Source organism: Rhea pennata, chromosome 6 (assembly GCF_028389875.1).
Source record: "Rhea pennata isolate bPtePen1 chromosome 6, bPtePen1.pri, whole genome shotgun sequence".
Taxonomy (NCBI): Eukaryota; Metazoa; Chordata; class Aves; order Rheiformes; family Rheidae; genus Rhea; species Rhea pennata.
In genome coordinates this window covers 6,429,314-6,450,338 of record NC_084668.1, presented here as the reverse complement: position 1 = coordinate 6,450,338, position 21,025 = coordinate 6,429,314, and the positions used below count along the sequence as shown (strand labels likewise).

Sequence of the window (21,025 nt, the reverse complement as noted above, 5' to 3'; positions counted from 1 at the left end):
CTAGTGTTTAACTATGCAAAGTTTTTGTAGTCTTATGGCAAAGGAGAGTTTTAGGAAGGTGTTTAAAGGAGACAAATGGAAAAGCTTTGTTAATACTATGTACAGCTCCCTCCAGACGTGAGGGGCAGCATGTAGGAGAGACTACTGGTTTGTAGCTGTCAGCCACTTGTTACAAAGCCAGCCACCTTCTCAGCTGTGTAAGGAGAGATGATAGATGGAGAGAGGGTAGTCTGTGAAGGGCCTTGAAAGTGCAGACGAGTAGTTTGAATCAATACTTTCAGGAAAATTAATGGCCATCTGCTGACTCTAATGAATGGAAGAAGCTATTTTTAACCAGTACTGTCGTACTCCCTCCATGGGACACAGAATATATTGGATCCTGGACACAAAAACCTCACTTGGTTTTAGGATTAACTCAATGTGGGGGTTTACCTTTATCTTTTAAATGTAAATATTAATTACTTTAAGAAAACCCATTTTGTTATAGAAATTAGCCACAGTTAGCAAGGAAAGAGATTAAGAGACTTGACAGAGGTCGAAAAGAAAGTTACAGAGTGTTCACTAGATCCAAGGAAATCCTGGCATCCAAAGCTACATTTATTTGCCCTGTAAACAATGTCACTCTTCTGCAGGGTGCTGAGTTTTTACTGCCCTGAAACAACATGTTCTAGAGTTGTATGATGGTGCTAGATCAAACTATGGACATCAACGGTAGATAAATGCATTGGATTTTACTGCCCATGAATGATGAGCATAGAATGGAAGAAAGGAGGTGGGAAAAGCAGGAGGGACATAAACAATAAGAGCACGAGAGGGTGGAATAAGTCAAAGGGTTTTTAAAAATGAAAGAGAGAAAAGTGGAAGAAATATCCCCATAGAAAGTTACAAGTAACAGATGATTATTGCTGCCTTTAGAAAACTCAGTTCAGGGACCAAGAATCAACAGCAGTGACGGCAAAGGGCTGAATCACCTCCCTGACACATTTTCCAAATGAGCCCTAATTACAGCTTTGAGCTGCTTCCATCTTATCATAATCAAATGTTTTTCTTCTCCTAACTAAATTTTAGTAACTGTCAAAGGAATTAGACTGACAAAATGAGAAAGGGAGATCTTCTGTGTCCTGGTCAGGTGTTAGAGGTACAGCATACTCATTCTGCAGATAACCTCCAGCCTTCCCTGTAAGGAGGGAACATACTGTTACTGGAGTGTATCTATGATGATGCAGTTTTTGACATCTAAAATAGAACTATCAGCAAACAGTAATGATGTATTTTGTTGTTTGTTCCTTACATGTACTGATTAAGATCCCTCATCCACTTTACACTGGCCACCGAAGTCTGTAAGATACTGTTATGACATTGGCATGGTTCGAATGTAGTCCGTTCAGCTATCAGTTCAGATTTTTACTAGCAGTACTACACTGCTATCTAGTTAGGATTAGAATAGGATAGACTGAACTGAAAATTTCTTTCTGCAGTTTTCCTGATAATAAGCTAAAACAAAGAAGTATGCTAAAAGATTGCAGACCCAGTTATCTGTAGTCAGCAGCTTTCTCAAATCCTGTATTACTTCAATTTATTTTGCTTTCAGTCGATCAATATCTGCAGATGTATAACCCATTATGAATGCAGAGGTGTGATTGTATGAATCTGATTTTCTCTGTGATGCCACTCTGTGATTACATACTAGAGTGGATGAAAAAAACAAAAAAATGACAAGGCAAAGAGCCCAAGGTTGTATGATGATACAAAAACAATTTTTTGCTATCCATCAGTATTTCTTTCTGTATTAACTGGGAAATGTGGAACAGTGGAACAACTGAGTTTATTTTTCTCAGAAGCAGATAAGAGATTGAGAACGTGATGCTTTGTTCCAGCTGTGCACTGCAAGATCACCATTTATATTGATGGTGTTTCAGCACTGTAAGCACAGCGTAGTGTAGGGATGGATCAGGCCTTGAGAAGATAGATTCTTCTGTTGCCTCTCTATCTGGGGAAGATTAGAACAAGGGTGACAGAGGCCAGATTTCAGAGACAGAGTGTTTAACATCCCTCATCTAACTCAACATAAGTACACTTTCCATCCGTGTGGTGCAGGAATTCCCCTTCATTAGAACCCCTTAGCCTTCAGCTCACCTAGTGTTTCAGGTATCATGTGCCACTTGCACTGAACGCATACGTCAGAAACATCCTAACCAGTATCTGGCTTATGTTTGCCAATGCTATAATGACATTGGTAAGGTACAGCAGATTCTGTTCTGTTCTCTCACCTGAACTGCATTTTCTAGTGAACTACTTGATATCTGTAGTTGAAGGGAATCGAGTTCATTCTGAAAGTAATAAAATGACGGTATAGGCTAGTGAAAACAGCAGATCACAAACAGAGCAGAGAGATTTGCCAGTCTCTTAAATCCTGAATGAGATACCAACACTGAAACACAGCAAAAAATCAAATATGTTTTCTCTCTTTTGAGTTTCTGTCTATTTGTTTGCATTTGCAAGCTTTCAGAAGCAGACTATATCCAGACCTGGATTAAGATAAGTGACAGAGACATTTTGACTCAGGGTCGTCTCCTGTCCCCAACCATTTCTATTCCAAGAGAAGCAGCATGCATTTCATACTCTGCCTGAGACAGAGCAGACCAGGTCAGTTATCTCCTTCTATGCTATTCATCCAGGTCTTTGCTGATCTTAATCTTATGTACCTCTGTACTTTCCCTCCCCAGTGGTGTACCTTGGAGACAGTGCCATCCTGACCACAAACTAGCAGGTGACACCTCAGGCTTTTGCTCTAAGCTTCTTATAGAGATCAGCAGTTATTGCTGCTTCCTTGTCATGCTTTTGTGTGTTTAGCTGTTAGAAAGCACATTTACTTTTTTTAATGTAAGTGTAACTTTTTTATGCACTTACATGAGGAAGGCAATATAAGAATCACCGTATAATATCTGTGTTGTAGTCCAGATGGTGCTCTGTCAATCAAATACCCCCAAACCAATCTACTTTCCAAGTGGAGATTGGTTTTTTTTTTTTTTTCTTTTTAGTAAGATCATCTGGCTATGGTCTCTTTTACCTGTCAGTACGGAATATTATGGCACCTTTAATTCTGATCATGTTATAACTCTTTCAGAATTCTGTGAGTAGTTTAAGAATTCATCTCATTATTAACACAATTCAATAAATTTACAATTTGTGTAGCTTTAGAGCTATTAACATTTAGTAGTACATGCTGTGTAGCACATTTCTCATTCAGAAGAATGTCGACAGAGGAATGCTCTTCTGACATATTACACTATATAGGTCATCATTTAAAATTTGAAACATCTACCAGCACATATATCTTATTTAAAATGTCAAGAGAGAACAGAAATTCTCTCTCTGTACCTGCCTGGACATGATCCCATGGAACGTGCTGTAGGTGACCCTGCTTGAGCAGGGGGTTGGACTGCTTGATCTCCAGAGGTCCCTTCCAACCTCAACCATTCTGTGATTCTGTGAAAAATTACGCTAGTCTGAGAAGTCTTGTACCAGAGTATTAGGGATCATTCCATTTGTTTCTCTACTTCTCCACGTTGGTTTTTTTTCGTGTATTTACTTGATGAGAGAGGGGAAACCCAGAGCTGTCCTTAGGAGATCCTAGGGAAATTCTGTTTTTCCATCAACTCTTAATCTGCCTTTTTTTGTGATTAAATTCTGACATAACTTCCTTCTCCATTAAGAATTTATTCAGTTCCTACTTCTTCCCTTTAGCAGTCCAAGCATACTCTACATCTTCCTTTTCCCAGATATTCAGAAATATAACTTTGATTCTCCCTTCCTTGCTCTAGAGCATGCAGAATTTCCCCACTTTCAGACAATGCCAGCACTGGGTGAATGTCCCAGTGATCGAAGTCCCTCCCCTTGTGATCAAAAGCAGTTACTCCCTGAATACCCAACTCGAAGAATCAATTCCTTTAACTGAGGTACAGTTTTGACTTCACTGGCTTTATAGAGGATCAATTTCCGGGCTTATTTTTGTAGAAACAAAGTGGGATATTATTTTAAATTCAGATAAAAGCTTCAGAGACCATGATCATTTGGTTATTTTTGATGTCAAAAATTGAAAAGTCAAATGTGTTGTAAGAGTTTCGGAACAGAATGCAAGTAAGCACATGCAAAAGTTAATCTCCGCTTTGAAGAATGGAGAAAGGGAGAATGTCAGTAATAACCTTTATCTGAGAGATGCCCAGGTCTGTCTGGAATTCACAAATCAAAAACAGATGAGGAGCTGTGTGGAAGCCAGTAGCTGTGCAGAGGCAGATAGAACAAACTGGCCAGGCTATTTAGCTTATGCTAGCTTAGTACAGCTAGACAGCTTGTAGACTTAGTATGCCTTAGATGTAGACACGTGAGCACATGAGCAAAGCAATGACACGACTTTGTATCCATCCGTGCAGGCATATTCAGTCTCAATAAAATCTGTGCTCTGAAGCCCTCACTTCTGTGATCATTAAGTTTACTCACTTTTTGCTTTAATGATGAAATTAAAAGGTGAACATCTAGTTCACCATCCCTGAGTTATGTCTCAGCCCTATAGAAAAGAAGGTTGTATTGCTGATATTGCTACCTGGGCAACTTTTCTTCCCTGTTGACTTAACAAAATCATGAACAATAATGAATATTCTAAGGAGTCTGCTTTACCCAGCAGTTGTTTTTTATTACAATTGCTTCCTGTACTTCAGTCTGTTTTCTTGGTCAATTGTGGCTGCAGCTGTACACACACAATTCTTTAAAGCTATTCATAATTTGCAATGCAAATTTCTTTTGTGTCTATGAAATACAAAATCATACTGCTCTGTCACAAAGCTTTTGTGAAGGAAAAAACCTGGGATCTACAGCCAGTTCACACACTAAACTTTGTTTAAGAGTCTCTCTGTATTCACAAGTGATTATCAGAAATGTCAAGAAATGTCAACAAATGAATCTATTTTTTGTGTCTGCTTCTGTGTATCCATCATCTGTGATCATTTATTTGATTATCATTTACAGACACCTGGAAGCACACATACTCAGGTCTCCTAAATAGTGAACTTCAGGATTTGCAATAGTGTTGTGTTTTGTCTAACCTCAGAGGACTCTGCTTACCTTAATGTAGAGGCTGTGACAGTGAATGTAGGGGTGGGGAAACTCGGAGAAGCATTCGCACTAGAAGAATTAGATAGTTCAGTAGACAGTCTCAAAATTCTTGAATTAGTGGTGCCTGAAAAAACTAATTCTTTAAATGCCTTTAGCAAGGACAGTAAGTGAAATTCTCAATCCACTATTTTGATGTGATTTTTACTATTCTGAAATGCCGGTGCAGCCTCGATTTCCCCCAAAACTTCTAAAACCACAGCTTAGAGAACTGACACAGAGAAAGGTAATAGAGCCAGACGATGTGCTCGACTGTGCTCATGCAGCAAGGTCTGGTGTGGAGAGGCAGCCATAAATCAGGCCATACTCGTCTGCGGAGACTCGAAGGAGTTCGGCTGTGTGACACTGGACTCTGTTTGGACATCCACTTCTGGAACTGTGGGGTTGGTTTTGCAGAAACTTTTCCCTGTGTTGATTTGGGTCTAACTAAAACCTACATAAACGGTGCCAGTCTAGACATCATGGTGAGTGAAGTGTTACTATTTAAACACTGTAGTCAGAAGAGCAGATACTGAAAGGTGAAGGACTGTAGCTGAACTTGGCAAACTGTAAATAGGAATCAGCAGAAGAATTGAAACAGGAGCAGAAAAAAAGGCATGATTGGATTTATTAATCACAAGATGATGCTACCAGTATGCTGTGAAAAAGGCAAATGGTTCAGGAATGGGTGAGAAAAAACTGTGAATAGTAAAAATAGAAGAATACAGAAAGACTTAGCAGTTTCTGGCCACTTGTCAAGAAGGGTGATCTGAAACTGGAGCATGATCAGGGCAGTGAAAATATGAGATAGACACAATTAAAAGATGTCTTGGTATAACCAAGGAAAAAAAAGTGTCAGAACAAGATTGCTTTCAAAGAATATTCAGAGAGTCAGGAGAAAAGGGGAGAGAGGCGAAATATCAAGGAGGGAAGAAGAAGTGTTTAATTGAGCAGGTCAACAGATGAAATCAAAAGAATTTATCATGAATAGATTGGCTAAGAATGAATATATTTCTTTTCACTGGAAATATGAAAAAGCTCCCAGTTGACAGAAGAATGATATTTTGGACATTCTGTGCAGTGAAGGAGTGAAAACAGGAAATCCAGCTTAGATGGAGAAAGATAGATGTGTTTACTGTGGCTGCTTATAGTAGTGGGAAGTAGACTCTGATCAGGATAGTACTTTTCCAGTTCTGCATGTTGAAATCCTGTGTGAGTAAACAAGAAGATATCAAAAGGAGACAATCTGTTTACTCGTGTCTCATTAAAGCCTGTGTGAGTTTGTTTGCATAAGTCCATAGTTCATTTGCTTGTAAGCTTTTAAATATAAATTTTTCAGGATAACATAATTGACATTTTAATTCATTAATTGATGTCTTTAAAAAAAACGAGATCAAAGATTTTGAGATGCTCAGTCATTAAGCAAACAGTTCATGAATGTAGCAGTGATATTACTGAATACAGTAAGTATTTGAGATATGTTAAGGAATACATACAATTCAAGATGATCCCTTTAGTACTCAAGAAATCCCCAAACAATGCCTTAGAAAGGTTTTGATTAGATAAAACCACTTCCTGATAAGAAAGATGATTCTATTCATAAACTCTATTCAGTAGAAAGCATCTTAATTTAGGGATTTAAATAATCTAAAAATGTAAAGAATTGGGGTAGTAATTCTGCTTAATTTAGATTCATTTAAACCAGGTGTTTTCCTCAGCCTTTAAAAGACCTACTCCTTTTTAAGTGTCCTGAGTAGAAAAGAGTAGTGTGAGGTACTATAAGCTAGATTTCTAGGAGGAGATTCAATCTTGAGTGTAACAAGAAAGATTTTAATATGCAACTTATCCTAATACACGCTGTTTCACATCATACACACCGACCTGCTTTCCGAGGAGGTATCCATCAGCTTTCAGTCAGTACAATTCATGGGACAGTAGATCACATACGGGCAAGGACTGGTGTGCAAGGACTTTTGAGAAGGAAATGAACACAAAGATAACTTTGAGGAAAATACTGTAGTTTGTGCCCTTCATTTGCAGGCTCTTTTTTTTTTTTTTTTTTTTTTTGGTGATGTCTTCTGTAAGTTTTCAATAGAAATTTTAAAGTCAGAGTCACTGGAGATTGCCGTTGTGCAAACTGGTGTGTGAATTGTTGATTGCAGGGATGCTAGTGTGCACCGCAACTTTCCCTTAGCAATGCCTTATTTGGATTGTATACGGAAATCCATAAGCAAGCTATGTTTTTATAAACAAACGATACCTTCACAAAGACCTCTCCTAGCAGTTTGTTTCAAGACGTAATGGAAAGACCAGTTTGATGTGCGGTAGCCGCTCTCGCAGGAGACTTGCCCCTGCCTCTTGCTCTGCTACGAGGTTTCCTTCTGCACTCGGGGCAGCCACCGGCTCTGAGCCGCTCGCTGCTGCAGCTCTGCCTGTATTTTTCTGTGAAAGCCCAGCTAACAAAACGGCAGAAGTAGTAGAAAAAGAAGTATCATTCTTTTTCAAAACGCTGTAGATCACTCACTTAACTCCCTCATAACCATTTTAATGCCCTTTCTTTCGTTATCCCTCGTCCGCCTTTCGGGTCTAAGCTTTTATCGTTCGTCTTTGTGTTCTACCTTCTCCAATTATTATTTGAGTCTTCAATTGTGTTATTTCAGCAGCTGTAAAGAGACCACTAAGATAGAGTTCATAAAGCTAAATTATATTTTCTCTTCAGGAATTGGCAGCATATTTTACTTCTGCTTAATGCTGTGAGAGATGGGAAAAATAATAAAAAGTGTATTCTTATCAGATGATGCCTCTTGGGCCTTTTGACTCTCTCCTAGCTTCAACAAGTTGATAGATGTATACAAAACAGATTAAATCGAGACAGATCCCCATCTAATTCTCTGAAACAGCTATATAGAATCCTTTAGAACTGTAGTAATAGATCATTTTTAAAAAATTCATAACATTTCTTCAAAAGAAAATCCATAATATTTCTTTAAAGAAAAACAGCTTAAGTTTGAATATTTCACTGAAATTCTCCTTTTATTTGATTCAAGATGTAAATGGTCTGAAATTACAATTACGTTGTTTTGGGCTGTAAACACATAAAAATGAGTTACTTTACATATGAAAGCCAAGAAATAATCTCAGCTCTGCCTTGCTGGAGAGTAATAATGAATCTCTTTTAATATCATAAAAACACATATAAATATCCTCAGTGAGATCTTGCATTTATTGCCATTCTGCACAATTTCAAGTGATTAGGATGACAACTATCCTTAGGTTCTTTCTAATATAAGAAGAAAAGCAAGGGATCTCGATGGTAAGTTTTCAGATGTATATTGCAAGAATTCATAGTTCTGCTAATTTTTATCTAGATCAGCCAAATGCATTTTTCACTTTGCGGTTGCTGACAAGTTGGCAATGACAACACAACTAGTTAACTGTGCAGAAAGAGTATGAACAGTGTGCATTGAATTCAGATCACAGCTTAGAAGGCGTCAACATGCCTAAATCCAAACTGAGCAGCATGAGGGGAGAATTTCAAGTTTATCCTCCATCTCAATAGTCTGTTGTTAATGCAAGAGTTCTTGAAGTGTCATTGTTTTAATTGTAACTCACTGCTTTGTTAAGTGTAGGCATCGTCAAGTAATGTTAAAATTTACTTCTGGCCTTTGAATTCTATGGTAATATGTTGGGCATAGACATCTTATGTCACAAGGCTTTCCTTTAAGATGCATATCTGGTGGGAGGGTATAAAGAAGACCCAACCACACTCTTCTCAGTGGTTCCCAGTGACCAGACAAGAGGCAATGGGCACCGGTCAGAATACAGGAAATTCCGTCTGAACATAGGAAGGTGCTTCTTCACTGTGAGGGTGATCGAACGCCGGAACAGATTGCCCAGAGCAGTTGTGTAGTCTCCATCCTGGAGAAACTCAAAACTCAACCGGGCAGGGTCCTGGGCACCCTGCTCTATCTGACCTGCCCGAGTAGGAGGCTGGACCAGATCTCCAGAGGTGCTTACCAGCCGCAGCTATTCTGTGACTCTGTGAGAACAAAAGCCACCAAATGTCTTCAATATTTTCATCATATTGTTTGAGATAAGTTCTCAGTCCAACAAATTACGAGCATGAAAGATCACTCTCTCCTGCCTCCCAGAGAATCAGTAGCGTTGTTTTATCTATAAACTGTTGCTCTGTCCTTTCAGAAATGAACTAGTTCTGCATATATGATGTGTACCTGTTTGGGCAAGATTTGTGTGTATTGACAGTGACTAACACCTCATTCTGCAAGTAAGTGAAGTGAGTGCCACTACATCTGTAGGTACCTGCTTATCAACAACAGCAAAATGTTAAAAAGCAAGTCCTTAATTTGTTCTGCAGAATCTGAGTATAATCTGTGTATTTCACACCAGATTTTTACAGTCCTGTACTGCACTGCACTTCATATTGTTTTTGAATCCTTTTTTTTTCAACTTCTGGTTTGCTTTTACTTTTCAGTTAGTGGCAGAACCCTTGCTTTGCTTTAATGGGGCCAGGATATTGGTCCAGTATGAGTTACTGATGATTTTAAAGGGCTTCTAAGTGCTTTTAACGAAACAGCGATGTTATTGAATTTATGAAAGCAGGGTTGGCTCACTTAAAAAGCTATGTGCTATTATAGGTAGATGATTAAGTAGGCTTGGAAATTGTAGGAAGAGATAATCTTGCTCTCTGTTCTGTCAGTGTAAAAAACTACAGGGCTTGTATCCTCCATAGATTATTTTCTGTTGGAGACTGAGTTGTTACTATCTCTTAAACGTCATGACAGCACAGTGATTGCTTAAGCAGAAGGTGGCACATTCTTGGGAGAAGAGAAATGTAATCTGTACTTGATGTTCTGATTGAATGTAAATATTATTCATGGCATATAGCTTAGTCTTCCCTAGTGGTTTTATGGCTTGGGCTTCATTGTTCTTCTATTGCTGAGCTACATCGTTTCCCAAATACATCACCTGGTTTGGAAGCACTTAATAAATTCTGGATTGACAGAGTATATGGCTCAGCGAAGCTGGTAACTGTTTATCTTTCAAATTATCTAAACATATTCTTCCCACTCTACTTGTTTTAGTTGTTATATTTGGGTCATAGCATATACTGTACAGGCCTCTTCTGATATTTTTCTGAAAAGAGTTAGTGTTTTAGTAGGTATCCCTAAGAAGGAGAAATAAGCAAAAAGACTGATTCCCTTCCTATCCCGAGAAGTGTAGGAGGTGGTTTTCAGTGGCAATTACTTATTCATAGAGTAGGAAGTGGTCACCACTTATGTCCAAAGTCAGACTGATCTTGGCCTAGTGTAAAGATTACTGATGTACTATTTGCAAAACTATTTTCATGGATCCAGCACATTAAGCCTTTGAGTGGCTGCATTTCTAACTACTTTGCAGCTACTTTTTTGTCACATACCTGTTGAAGGACATGTCATTACAACATAACAGATCCCTTTGCATAAATACTCATTCTGGGCTGAAGTATGCAAAATAGAAATACTGAAATATATCTTATTAAAGAGATCACTAGCTTCCGACACAAATTCTGAAGATGAATCATGGCCATATTTTTAACGGCCTTGAGTCAAAGTGAGGAGCTGGAAGCTCTGGCACTGAGAAGCTATGCTTCCAGGTTTCAGAGCCCACAGAGCTCTGGACTTCACAAGAATCAGCAGCTGAGAGCTATTAATACATAGAGGTAAATCAGAGTAATATTTTCTGTTTATTTTGTATTTCTGTTACGCCTTCTTTACAAGGATCTCAGACAACTTCACAGCTAATGACTACAACATTAAAATATTCCTACCTTCAAGTGAGTCTTGTAACTCATTGCATGAGCAATGTCAGGATTGATTATTTGCTGCATGCAAAGCATCATCTGAAAGCTGCAAAGTGTGTGCATTATATCTATACCTGTCAGCACACAAACGTTTTGTAGTTGGAAGTTGTGTGTGTGGTGGGCCTACCTTAGCATTTCTTATAAACCTTTCTTCCAGGAACAGTGCTCAGCTTACTCCGTTAGGGAAATGCTATTTGTTTAATGGAATCACTTACGATTTACACCAGTGTAAGTGAGACTCGAATCTGGGCCTTGGTCTCTTCAATGCAATTTCATCAATTCTGTTTGATATGAAAGGAATCCGTTATGTTCTTCAGCCATTTTTGAAGCAAAATATTTGAGTGGTTCAAGGCAGTAAAAGAGGTCTTCACTCCTGAAGGTAGCTTTAGAACTGAAACCTTGGGTTGGCAACCAAATCTCTTACTATGTTGTTTTCCAGGAGTTATTTATTTTTCATGGACTGTGATCTGTGGTGAGTACTGATAATGACAGCAATGATTTCCAAGTTAAAAGTTTAAAATATAAAAGTTAAGAATAATAGATTCCTCTGACTTTAGACTGAGCGCTATGAGTTTAAACATTCTTCTAATTCAAAACGTTTTGCTTTTAAATCCACACCTTGATGTTGATCTGACAGTGGTGTAAATGAGGAGGTCAAAGAGTATCTCTGATGTAAAATCAAAGTGAATTCAGAAGCATACTCCAGGTACTGAAATAGTGTAAAATATAGAGTACATAAACATAACAAATAGCTAGCAAATAGAAAAGTATATCAAATGCCAAATGTCTGCAATACTGCAAATTAACTGCTATGACAGGAGTGCTGGCAGTGATATTCAGAATGGAACTCGATTACAGAGATCATAAAATAATCCTTTCCCTTGATCTTCGGCTCCTCCAAACTAGAAGAGGCAGAAAGAGCTGGCTCTGAACAAACAATCTTTTATCGATGATGGATGCAGCGCTGGTCTTTTCAGTAAAACTGCTGATTTACTAATAGGAAAAAAACAAATCTTTTCTGATGACACCTACCTCTCTAACCTGCTAATGAATGCACAGATGGGAATCTCTGTGACTGTGAATGATGAAACCAGTCTAGAGAAATAGCAGCAAAGCCTGCCTAGAACTAATATTGCAACATGCAGTAACGTCACCAGCATCCCCCATTAGGACATACTCATTTCTTTATGCCAAGAATATGACCTGTGATACTGCATGGTTTGATTAAATAGAAGTGCCTTTTTCCAACAAAAAGTATACAAATGCGAAATCTGCCCAGTGAAGCCTGGACAGATTTAAATTCCTGACACTTTCCTTTTGTTACACTGCCAGCAAAAGTAAGGGATGTACTAATTTTTAAAAGAACAGATTACATGTTGGATTTTGAAGGGAAAAGTATTTTTTTTCCTTTGTTTTACCTGGAAAGAGTACACACAAGAATGTATTTTTAAAAATAGTAATTTCCCCTTATATAGGAAACTTCATGCAGATTTTGATGCTGGTCATTTTTATCTTTAAGGATGTAAATCAAAAATAATTGCAACAAGTGGGTGATTTAAACTTGTATAAATTACTGATACAAACCAGTTAAAACATGCAAGTAACAATAGAATCAGACCTTGACTAGTTCGTGGAGAAGGTATGTATAGCTCAGAAACTTACTTGTAGAATTAAAATAGTGGAATCGTGTTTGCAATAAGTCAAGTACATCAAAAGATCAAAACTTATCAATGCTCAGGAAATGATACCTTTTTTTGTAAGTCAAAACTGGAGGACTTTTGGGTGCATCTTCTCATCAAACACTGCCTTAAGAAACAATACTCTTCTGACATGTGTTTTCTCCTCAGTAGTCTACAAAGGCAGTTTGGTAGGATGGGTAATTTTACAATTTCTGCATGGAAACATTCTTATCCATTAATCCTTAGATCACAACCATTGAATATAAATACTTGCCAAAAACAGCCAATAAAACTACAAAATAGGAATTAGTAAGAGCATTTGTAGATTAAAATTTCTAAGGCCTGGAAAGAAGTAGCATGTAATCTCAGTACCTTCACAAGTGCTGTAGCACTCTGAAGAGGATTTACTCTGTTTTGTTTGGAGAATGATAGCATAAAATACAAGGAGAGAAGCTGTTATTCAGAGGCAGGATTTCAGAATAATCATAATCCACAACTTACATACATAAATTTAATTGAAAGTTCATTCCTTTTTTTTTCTGATACCTTTTAATCATCAGTGCTTTACAATACTTCTCCTTGAAGTGGCAAGCCATATTTGAAACTGCTCATTCTGGTTATAAATTGGGACATTCAGACAGTTTCAGCAGTTGCTCTCATTTCTAAATACTGAAACAAATGACTGCTCTCATTTAACCTTGAGGTGCATGATTTTTTAAATGTTGGTCTTGCCTGTAACATCCAGGCATCCAGACATCTTGTATAGTACAAGAAAGATAGAAAGTTGCACTTCCTGAACTCTTGAAAAACGAAAGCTGTTTTCATCCCTTACCCAATAGAAAGATTTGTGTGAAATCCCTGAAACTGTGAACAAGAGTTTTTAGCACTTCCTATTCCCACTGATGTCAACAGGTCTGCTGAGTAATTTGAAAAATGCCACTCTTCTTTGACTTCGGTGTCTAATTTTAGACATCTCTGTTTCCAGTGGGAAAAAATAGGCAGGCATTTCCATACGTAATTTGAATGCTGTGGTTGCAAAGAGTATTTGCATCAGAGGACTGAGAAGTAAAAATTCACACAGTTGACACAGTGACTTGAATGAAGGTAGGGTTCAGGTGGAACAAAAGGATTGCTTTTCCTTCCCTCTCCAAAGTGCTCCAGCTGGTTGCCTTTGTCGTATGAGCTCCTAGATGCAGTTTCCGTATTCAAGAGGAAAAAGAGAAACAACCACCCAGCCTCTAGTATATGACTTACTTTTGAAAGAAGCACGTATTAGTTTCAGATCTTGATAACTTGGAATATTTGTTAAATCTTGCCTGGAGCTGTATGTGAAAAGTGTGAATCATAGTAAATGGCACCTGCTATCTCAGCTTCCTTTTTTAGAACATGCACAAATTATTTATTTAATGGTTATATAAGCACAGTGTAAGTGTGTCTGATTTATTGCTACTGTTCTGTAGCTGCAGAATCTCTGTTCTGTGCAGCAGCATTTAAATGACCTTTGGGGTATACAGTGTATTATTCCATTAGCAACAAAGCAAGCTTTGGGCAATAATAGAAATGCTAATTTATTTGTATGCACAATGCTTTATATTTTTGATCAGCTGCTTTTACAGCTTCAACAAGTTAGAGACCCATCAATAGCTGACTTTGAGACTGACAAACTGAGTAATACGTTGTACATACTTGTTGCTGGACAGAGAAAGAAAAATGTTAGTTTTATTTTTGGGGCCTTTAAATTCAGAGAACTGGCTAAAATCAATTTATAGTTCAAAGAGAGTGGATGATGCCTACACTAAGTGGTAAAATTGCTTCCACTTTGATAGAGTGCATTAAAATACAACACCAAGGCAATAGTCATTGATTTGGAATAAAATGGGAAGTGAAGGTAGGTTTATCAAATGTAGGAGGTTGAGGAATAATTTGACAGATTTCAAATCAAGCAAGTTCATCTGGAATACTTAGAAAAAAAATTAAAAGAAAACCGAGGAACCGGACCTAATAATTGCTGTTAGTAAGGAATAAATGTCAGTTCACTAAGTAAATTACTCTTGGCTGCAAAAAGGGGACAACTGTCCAGACTGTCCTTAGAGAACTGTACATTGAACTGTGAGAATTTATATAAAAATATATAGAGAATTTATATGGAGAACTTCATAGCAAGCAAGATCATAAGAATGATGAGTGGTTGCTATCTATCACCACTTCCTGCCTGAGGTCAGGGTCCAGCTTTTCTTATTACAGCAGAAGACTTTTTCTAATGATCAGTCCTTAGAGATTAATAGGACTAGCTGATTTTCTGAACTTCCTGTGGAAAAATGCTATTAAAGCTATGAAAGACCCTATGGAAATGTTTTAATTATCTATTAAATTATTGTTTTTAATTGTTGGTATAGTTGTTCTTACATGACGCTTTGTTTATCATCATCTTCACAGGTCACCTTGGAGTACAGATGCCTTACAGTGAAAGAATCAGAAAGCCAAGGTGTTACTGGCATGTGTCTTACTGAGAAGGAAGGAGCATATTTCGGAATCGTGCCAATGCTCTGGCAAAAATACAGGTGTCATGATTTATACCATCTACTAAGTCTTGGTGTGAAGAGTTCTCTCTAGTGGCAAATGAGATAGATAGTGAATCTATTTAATTTCAGCTCTCAGAGCTAGGTATTCCTGAAATGAGACTTCCTAGCTGTTCATCAGGTAAGAATGTTCACAGTCAGAGCAAAAGTCTTCGGTGATTGATTATAAAGTGCATTGTATTTTAATGCCACACTGTTTCACATTTTCTTACAGCCATTGTCTGCAAAACTGTTTCAAAATTCCAAAAATCATAAAGTACCTGGTCTGGGGACTTTGGTACAGACTCTGCCATTTCCCAAAAAGCCTGCTGGACATCGGCCACAAAGGTATCCAGTGTAAGGTGGTTTCCGATCAAAGCACAGGACTCCAGGGAAACACGGCCTGTTGGCACAGGTGGTAGTATATGACAGAGGTGCTGTGTGGCCTAAAAAAAGAAGTTCCAGCACTTTTAAAAATGATAATTTCTCAAATCACATGTATATGTTAAATATGACTGACTGAGCTTGGCTAAAGCTATACAGCTACTTATATTCTTTTAAAATATAATTAATGCAGAATGTTCCCAACCTGTGCCAAACATTAGAATGTCCTGTAGGCACAGTGGAACATAACATCTGCTTCTCATTAAAGCAAGATTTATTAGTCTTCTAATTACATGTTTTCAAGTTTATTAGTCAAAGTTACTTGGCATTTATTATGAATATTACAGAAATTGTAATTTTTGGCATAAGTGAGAGATTAGCTGAGAATGCAGATATCCATTAGTTCTTTTATGATTACCTTCTTATGATGAAAGTAATCATCAAACTTTCCAGTGCACATAGTGTACCTTTAAAAATACCCCGTCAAGTACATATGTTTCTGATCGAGAAATATCCATAATGTGTCAAACATTGTATGAAAGGAGACTACTTTAATTGACTTAGAATGATGTGCAAAATCCAACTCTGGTAGTATATAGTATTTTATTACTTATGGTATCGCTAAATAGCAAGTGCATATGAAGTGCCTGGGACATATTTAATGATGTCAAAACAGAGAACAGATGAATAAAATCTTTGTGATGGTTATAGATCTTTTTTAATTGTCTCCAGTGAGGTCTGTATCATGATTCTCAAGCATTTCCAGCATTATTCTTGCACTTTGCCTGCCAAAATATGATGCATGCTTGTAAGAGACGTAAGAGGCATATTCTGATTAGGTCACGGCTTGCCTGGCACAGATATACAGATGAAGGTGAGAAAAAAATAACATTTTCATTTACATTTGCCCTACATAAGAAATACTCCCAGTCTCAATTCTTCCACTCCTTACTTTCACTAGAAAATCAACAAAAAATGCAATAGTTATTAGAACTGGGCCTACGTAAGAGGAATGTGGCTTTCTGTTTCAGAAAGTGCTTAGTGCTCCAGCTCCCATTGTACTAACTGCAGTGCAGATGTTCTGGGAGAAGCACGTGCCACAGCCGTGTTCATAACTTAAGAATCAATCTTTGTTTATGTTCAAAACTCAGTCCTCATTCAGTGACTTCCAGTGCAATGCTGAACTAAAATGTCAGCTACGCTTGGTTATGGCAAGTTCCTCTAAGCTGTTATTCCTATTATCTTTCTTTACATTAATCAGTAAGATTGGGAGTGATTTTGTTCCTTCTTGGAAGCAATGAGATCTCTAGTTGAGCCTGGCTACTGTGATTACTGTTACTGTAGTGGCTCTCTTACCATGTCAGTGTTTAGCAGTAATACATGGTGTGATGTACTGAGGGGGTTTTGTTTTTGTTTTTTAGCTCTATCTTATTGATGTATTACAAGCAGTTAGCTTATGTTTACTGTTAAGATGGTAAAGTGTATGATCTCTGAATACATAAACTGCAACATCTGAACGAGATTTTGTATCATTGTATACCTACCATGTGTATCACTTTTAATGTCCTTAATTGCAGGAGAATACTTGGCCTCTATGGGTTGCGCTGGTCGTTCAACCTCAGTTGTGTTCAGCTCACCTTTGCTGTTCTTACCGTCAGTGATGGAATCTTCTGTAGTGTCAGCAGCAAGCACAGCTGTAATAAGACAGTACAGAGACAAGGAAACAAGGTATTAAGAGCTTAGCTGTGATTGATGATAAAAAGCAATGGTAACAGCAAATCAGATAACCTGACATAAGTGTATTCCTGAAGCCAGCCATCGAACAAGCACAGGCAAATCAGATGAGTCAGCTGCTGAAATGCGGGAAAGCTTTGACAGAAATACAGAAAAAATTACTTTGCCCAAATTCACTAAACTTAAGTCATCCAAGAGACATACTAAATATGCATAGTGATCTTTTATTGAGCTGAGGGTAGGCAGTGTGGTTCCTTGCACAAAGATGCTACACTGCACACTGGGACCTGTGGTCTGTCAGATTCCTGCTTCCCTCTGAAAACCACATTGCACATGTTTGTTGGCTTCGATTACCTCAGCTGTCAGCTTTGTACACTCCAAAATGCATGTGCTAAATATACATGGAAGTAAAGGGGAAATTTGATTGCCAGAGATGTTAAAAAATATTAATTCCTACCTAAACTTAAGAGAATTTGTCAAAGGATTTAGGGATTGCAAACTGTACATGGATATATGTTGTGAGGTAAACAACTATTGCTCTGGGTCTCTGGGTGATGCAGATGCAGAATCAGCTTTGAAATGACCCAGTGTTACCAACTAATAGTGAAGAAAACATTTTTGTACAGACATTTGCAATGTGACAGGAGGATATTCTGTAAAGTGACAAAGGTAGTCCTGACCCCAGAACCTCTTGAGTTACAGTGAATCTTTTTACATCAGATTTTTTTTTGTTCTGTCCGTCAATATGAGGAAAAGTTATTATCTGCACAGTTCATATCTATATCTTTTGCTTTTTGGATTTATTTGGAAACACTAACAAGCAAAACACAAAACACTTCAAATACTGATTTTCTCTTCCTTGTTGACCAAATGTTATTTTTAATGAAGGCTTGTGTGTGTACAACTGAAAAAAAAGCAGAAGCAGAGAGAGTGTGAGTACGTCAAATCCTGTTCACCTGAAGGGTCTCAATACTGCATAAAGTCAACATAGCCCCTTGACTAGGGGCTTCTAAAGGCTACCTTAACAGCAAACATTGACAAAGTTTAAAATTGTTCCTGGCCTTTTCCTGCACTGGTTGGGAACTTTATATCAAACATGAGCTCAGCAGCTAAGGATTGTACCCTCTAATGAAAACATAACTCATGCATGGAGGTGAAATTCAGATATATGTGAAGGATTTCCACATGGACCTTCTTCCTCTTAAACTAGGAGCTGCTTGTACAGCTTTTCCCAAAACAAAAGTAATCCTATGGGTGCTTCAGCAGTGGTTCCCCAAGTAATTGTTAGAGAATGTCTATAAATACCTGAATGGGAGGGTGTCAAGGGAATGGGGCTGGACTCATTCCAGTGGTGCCAAGCGACAGAGGCAATGGCCACAAACTGAAACACAGGGAGTTCTGCCTAAATATAAGGAAGAACGAACTTACTGTGAGAATGACAGAGCACTGGAACAGGTTGCCCAGAGAGGTTGTGGAGTCTCCTTGTCAGGAGATAGCAAACCCACCTGGACGTGATCCTGTCTAACGTTGTAGGTGACCCTATTTGAGCAGGGAGGTTGGACTAGATGATCTCCAGAGGTCGCTGCCAACCTCAACCATTCTGTGATTCTGTGATAGATTTTGGATGCTGAAGAACCTGTGGAACATCCTTGGCAAATTGTATGGCTGGCATCTTAAAAAAATACATTTTTGTATGCTAAGGTGTTCATTCTAATCAAAATGAAACTAGCCTGCAGTGAGAAACAGCAAAAGAGACCCAGGTTAATATAACATGGTAACAGTCTCGTTTGTGTATTTGAAGGTCCAATCTTAAAGTAAGTGGCACAGTACTCGTTAAAGGGAATAGAAGTAGAATTGGACCCATTCTTTTCCACCATCTACAAAACAAATCATGCAAAACACTTACATGTGCAAGTTTTACCATTTCCCTCCATCCCAGGGGGGCAAATTCCACATATAAATGATCCAAAGGTGTTCAGACAAGACACTCCAGGAAAACAAAGATTCTCTTCACATTCATTCATGTCTTCCTGACAAGTAAGCCCTGTGGCAAAAACAAAGAGGAGGTTAATAATCAGGGAAGATTCCCTATTTATTCCTCAGCTCAAATGTTCAAGCAGACTGGGGCTTACCTCTCAACTGTAAGCTCATTACAGGGTATGTCACTCATGTTAGTGCCAAATTCCCTACAGTCTCACTTAAACCTGCTTTTATCTTACTGTTTATTACTGTCATTATTGGCACCAGAAATGCTGAACTTGAGACTACGGCTCGTAGAAAACTATGCATATTAAAGAAATGATTTCCCATGCATTTCATATTGCTGCTGCTACTTCTGTTGTATTGTTTATGTGAGATCTTTGTCATATACTTCAAAAGCCAGTGTCACCGTTTTGGCTTTAGGAGATTGAGAGCCATGTACTGACATTTTGTGCTTCTCATGTTTTGTGAACCTCACATTACTAAGAGTTTATTGTATACCAGCCTGATAGAGTCTGGCTAAAGGTAAATTCTACCAAATAATCCAATTTTTAAAAGTAAGGTTTTCCTATTTAAAATCAAACTTTGGACAGCCATTCTGAAAATACCTTTACAGTGCTTGTGTTCAAAAGATAAGCTACTATAGAATTTGAACCCAAAACAGTGCATCTGGGTTATTATTGATATTGGAAATAGGCTTTTAAAAAATTATTTAGAGTAAGTGGTATTCAAAGTTACAGTTCCAGATGACATGGATGCCTATAAGGCTAGCTGACCTAAAACCTAAAATGACTATCTCAACAGCAAATGAACGAGAGAAATCAAATATAGTATTGTTAAATACAGCCTCGGGCTTCAATATGCCTACTGCTGTTTCTGTGCTTTTGAGGAAACTTGCTTGGCTGTTGCTGATTGCCAGAATAGGCAGTTCTGATAGTTCTTAAGCTAGCCCATACCACTTCTGTTAAGGCAGGCTTTTTGTCCCTTGCAGGAATACACGAGAAGACTGGGACATTTACTGGTGAGTCTGGGCGTGTATTTCAAGGCATAACTTAAGGTAAGGATAGAATGACTTGTTGCATATCAGACGTTCAGCCTTATCATGAAAGAAAATTTAGGAATAAAAGAATATTTTTTCTTCAAAACACAGATTTATCATAGTGGAATGAATTACAGAATGCTGAAAACAGAAGATTATTTTTCATCTCCTACAATATAATCATCTTTCACTGCTTTAGCACCCCCAGATAGCTTCCACTTATCTTTGCAGGTTAAAATAGCATCTCCATATAAGAAACTCAAAATGAAGTCTCTCCTGATTGAGTGGCCTAAAACAGCTAGCGTCTTCACCCTCTCATTGCCAGTTTTGTCTTGGGGAAAAAGAGCAGCAGAACAAAAGTTGTGGCCCTTTCCAGGTGCCATCTGAAGCTAGATGGTTCTGGTTATGTCTTCTTCATGCTTAGGGAGGCCATCTCAAGCTAGATGGTTCTGGTTCTGTCTTTCAGGTGCCGTCTCAAGCTAGACGGTTCTGGTTATGCCTCCTTCGTGCTTAGGGAGGCATCCCTTCTTGCTTCATGTAAGTTAAACATCAGCTAGTATTGTGGGGATTATCTCACTTTTTTCTACTTGTTACACTTTTGGGTTACCAGTTGTGTTGTACAATTTAATAAGCACATTTATAA

General features: G+C 38.0%; 1 protein-coding gene across 1 annotated transcript in view; it reads right to left on the bottom strand.

Annotated features, from left to right (window-relative positions):
* The window catches only part of LOC134142097 (von Willebrand factor D and EGF domain-containing protein-like), a 169,933-nt gene that overhangs the window by 38,993 nt on the left and 109,915 nt on the right, over positions 1-21,025 (bottom strand). The window contains 3 exon segments of the mRNA XM_062578857.1: positions 15,527-15,691; positions 17,174-17,323; positions 19,270-19,407. Coding sequence (XP_062434841.1) covers positions 15,527-15,691; positions 17,174-17,323; positions 19,270-19,407 — 453 coding nt within the window.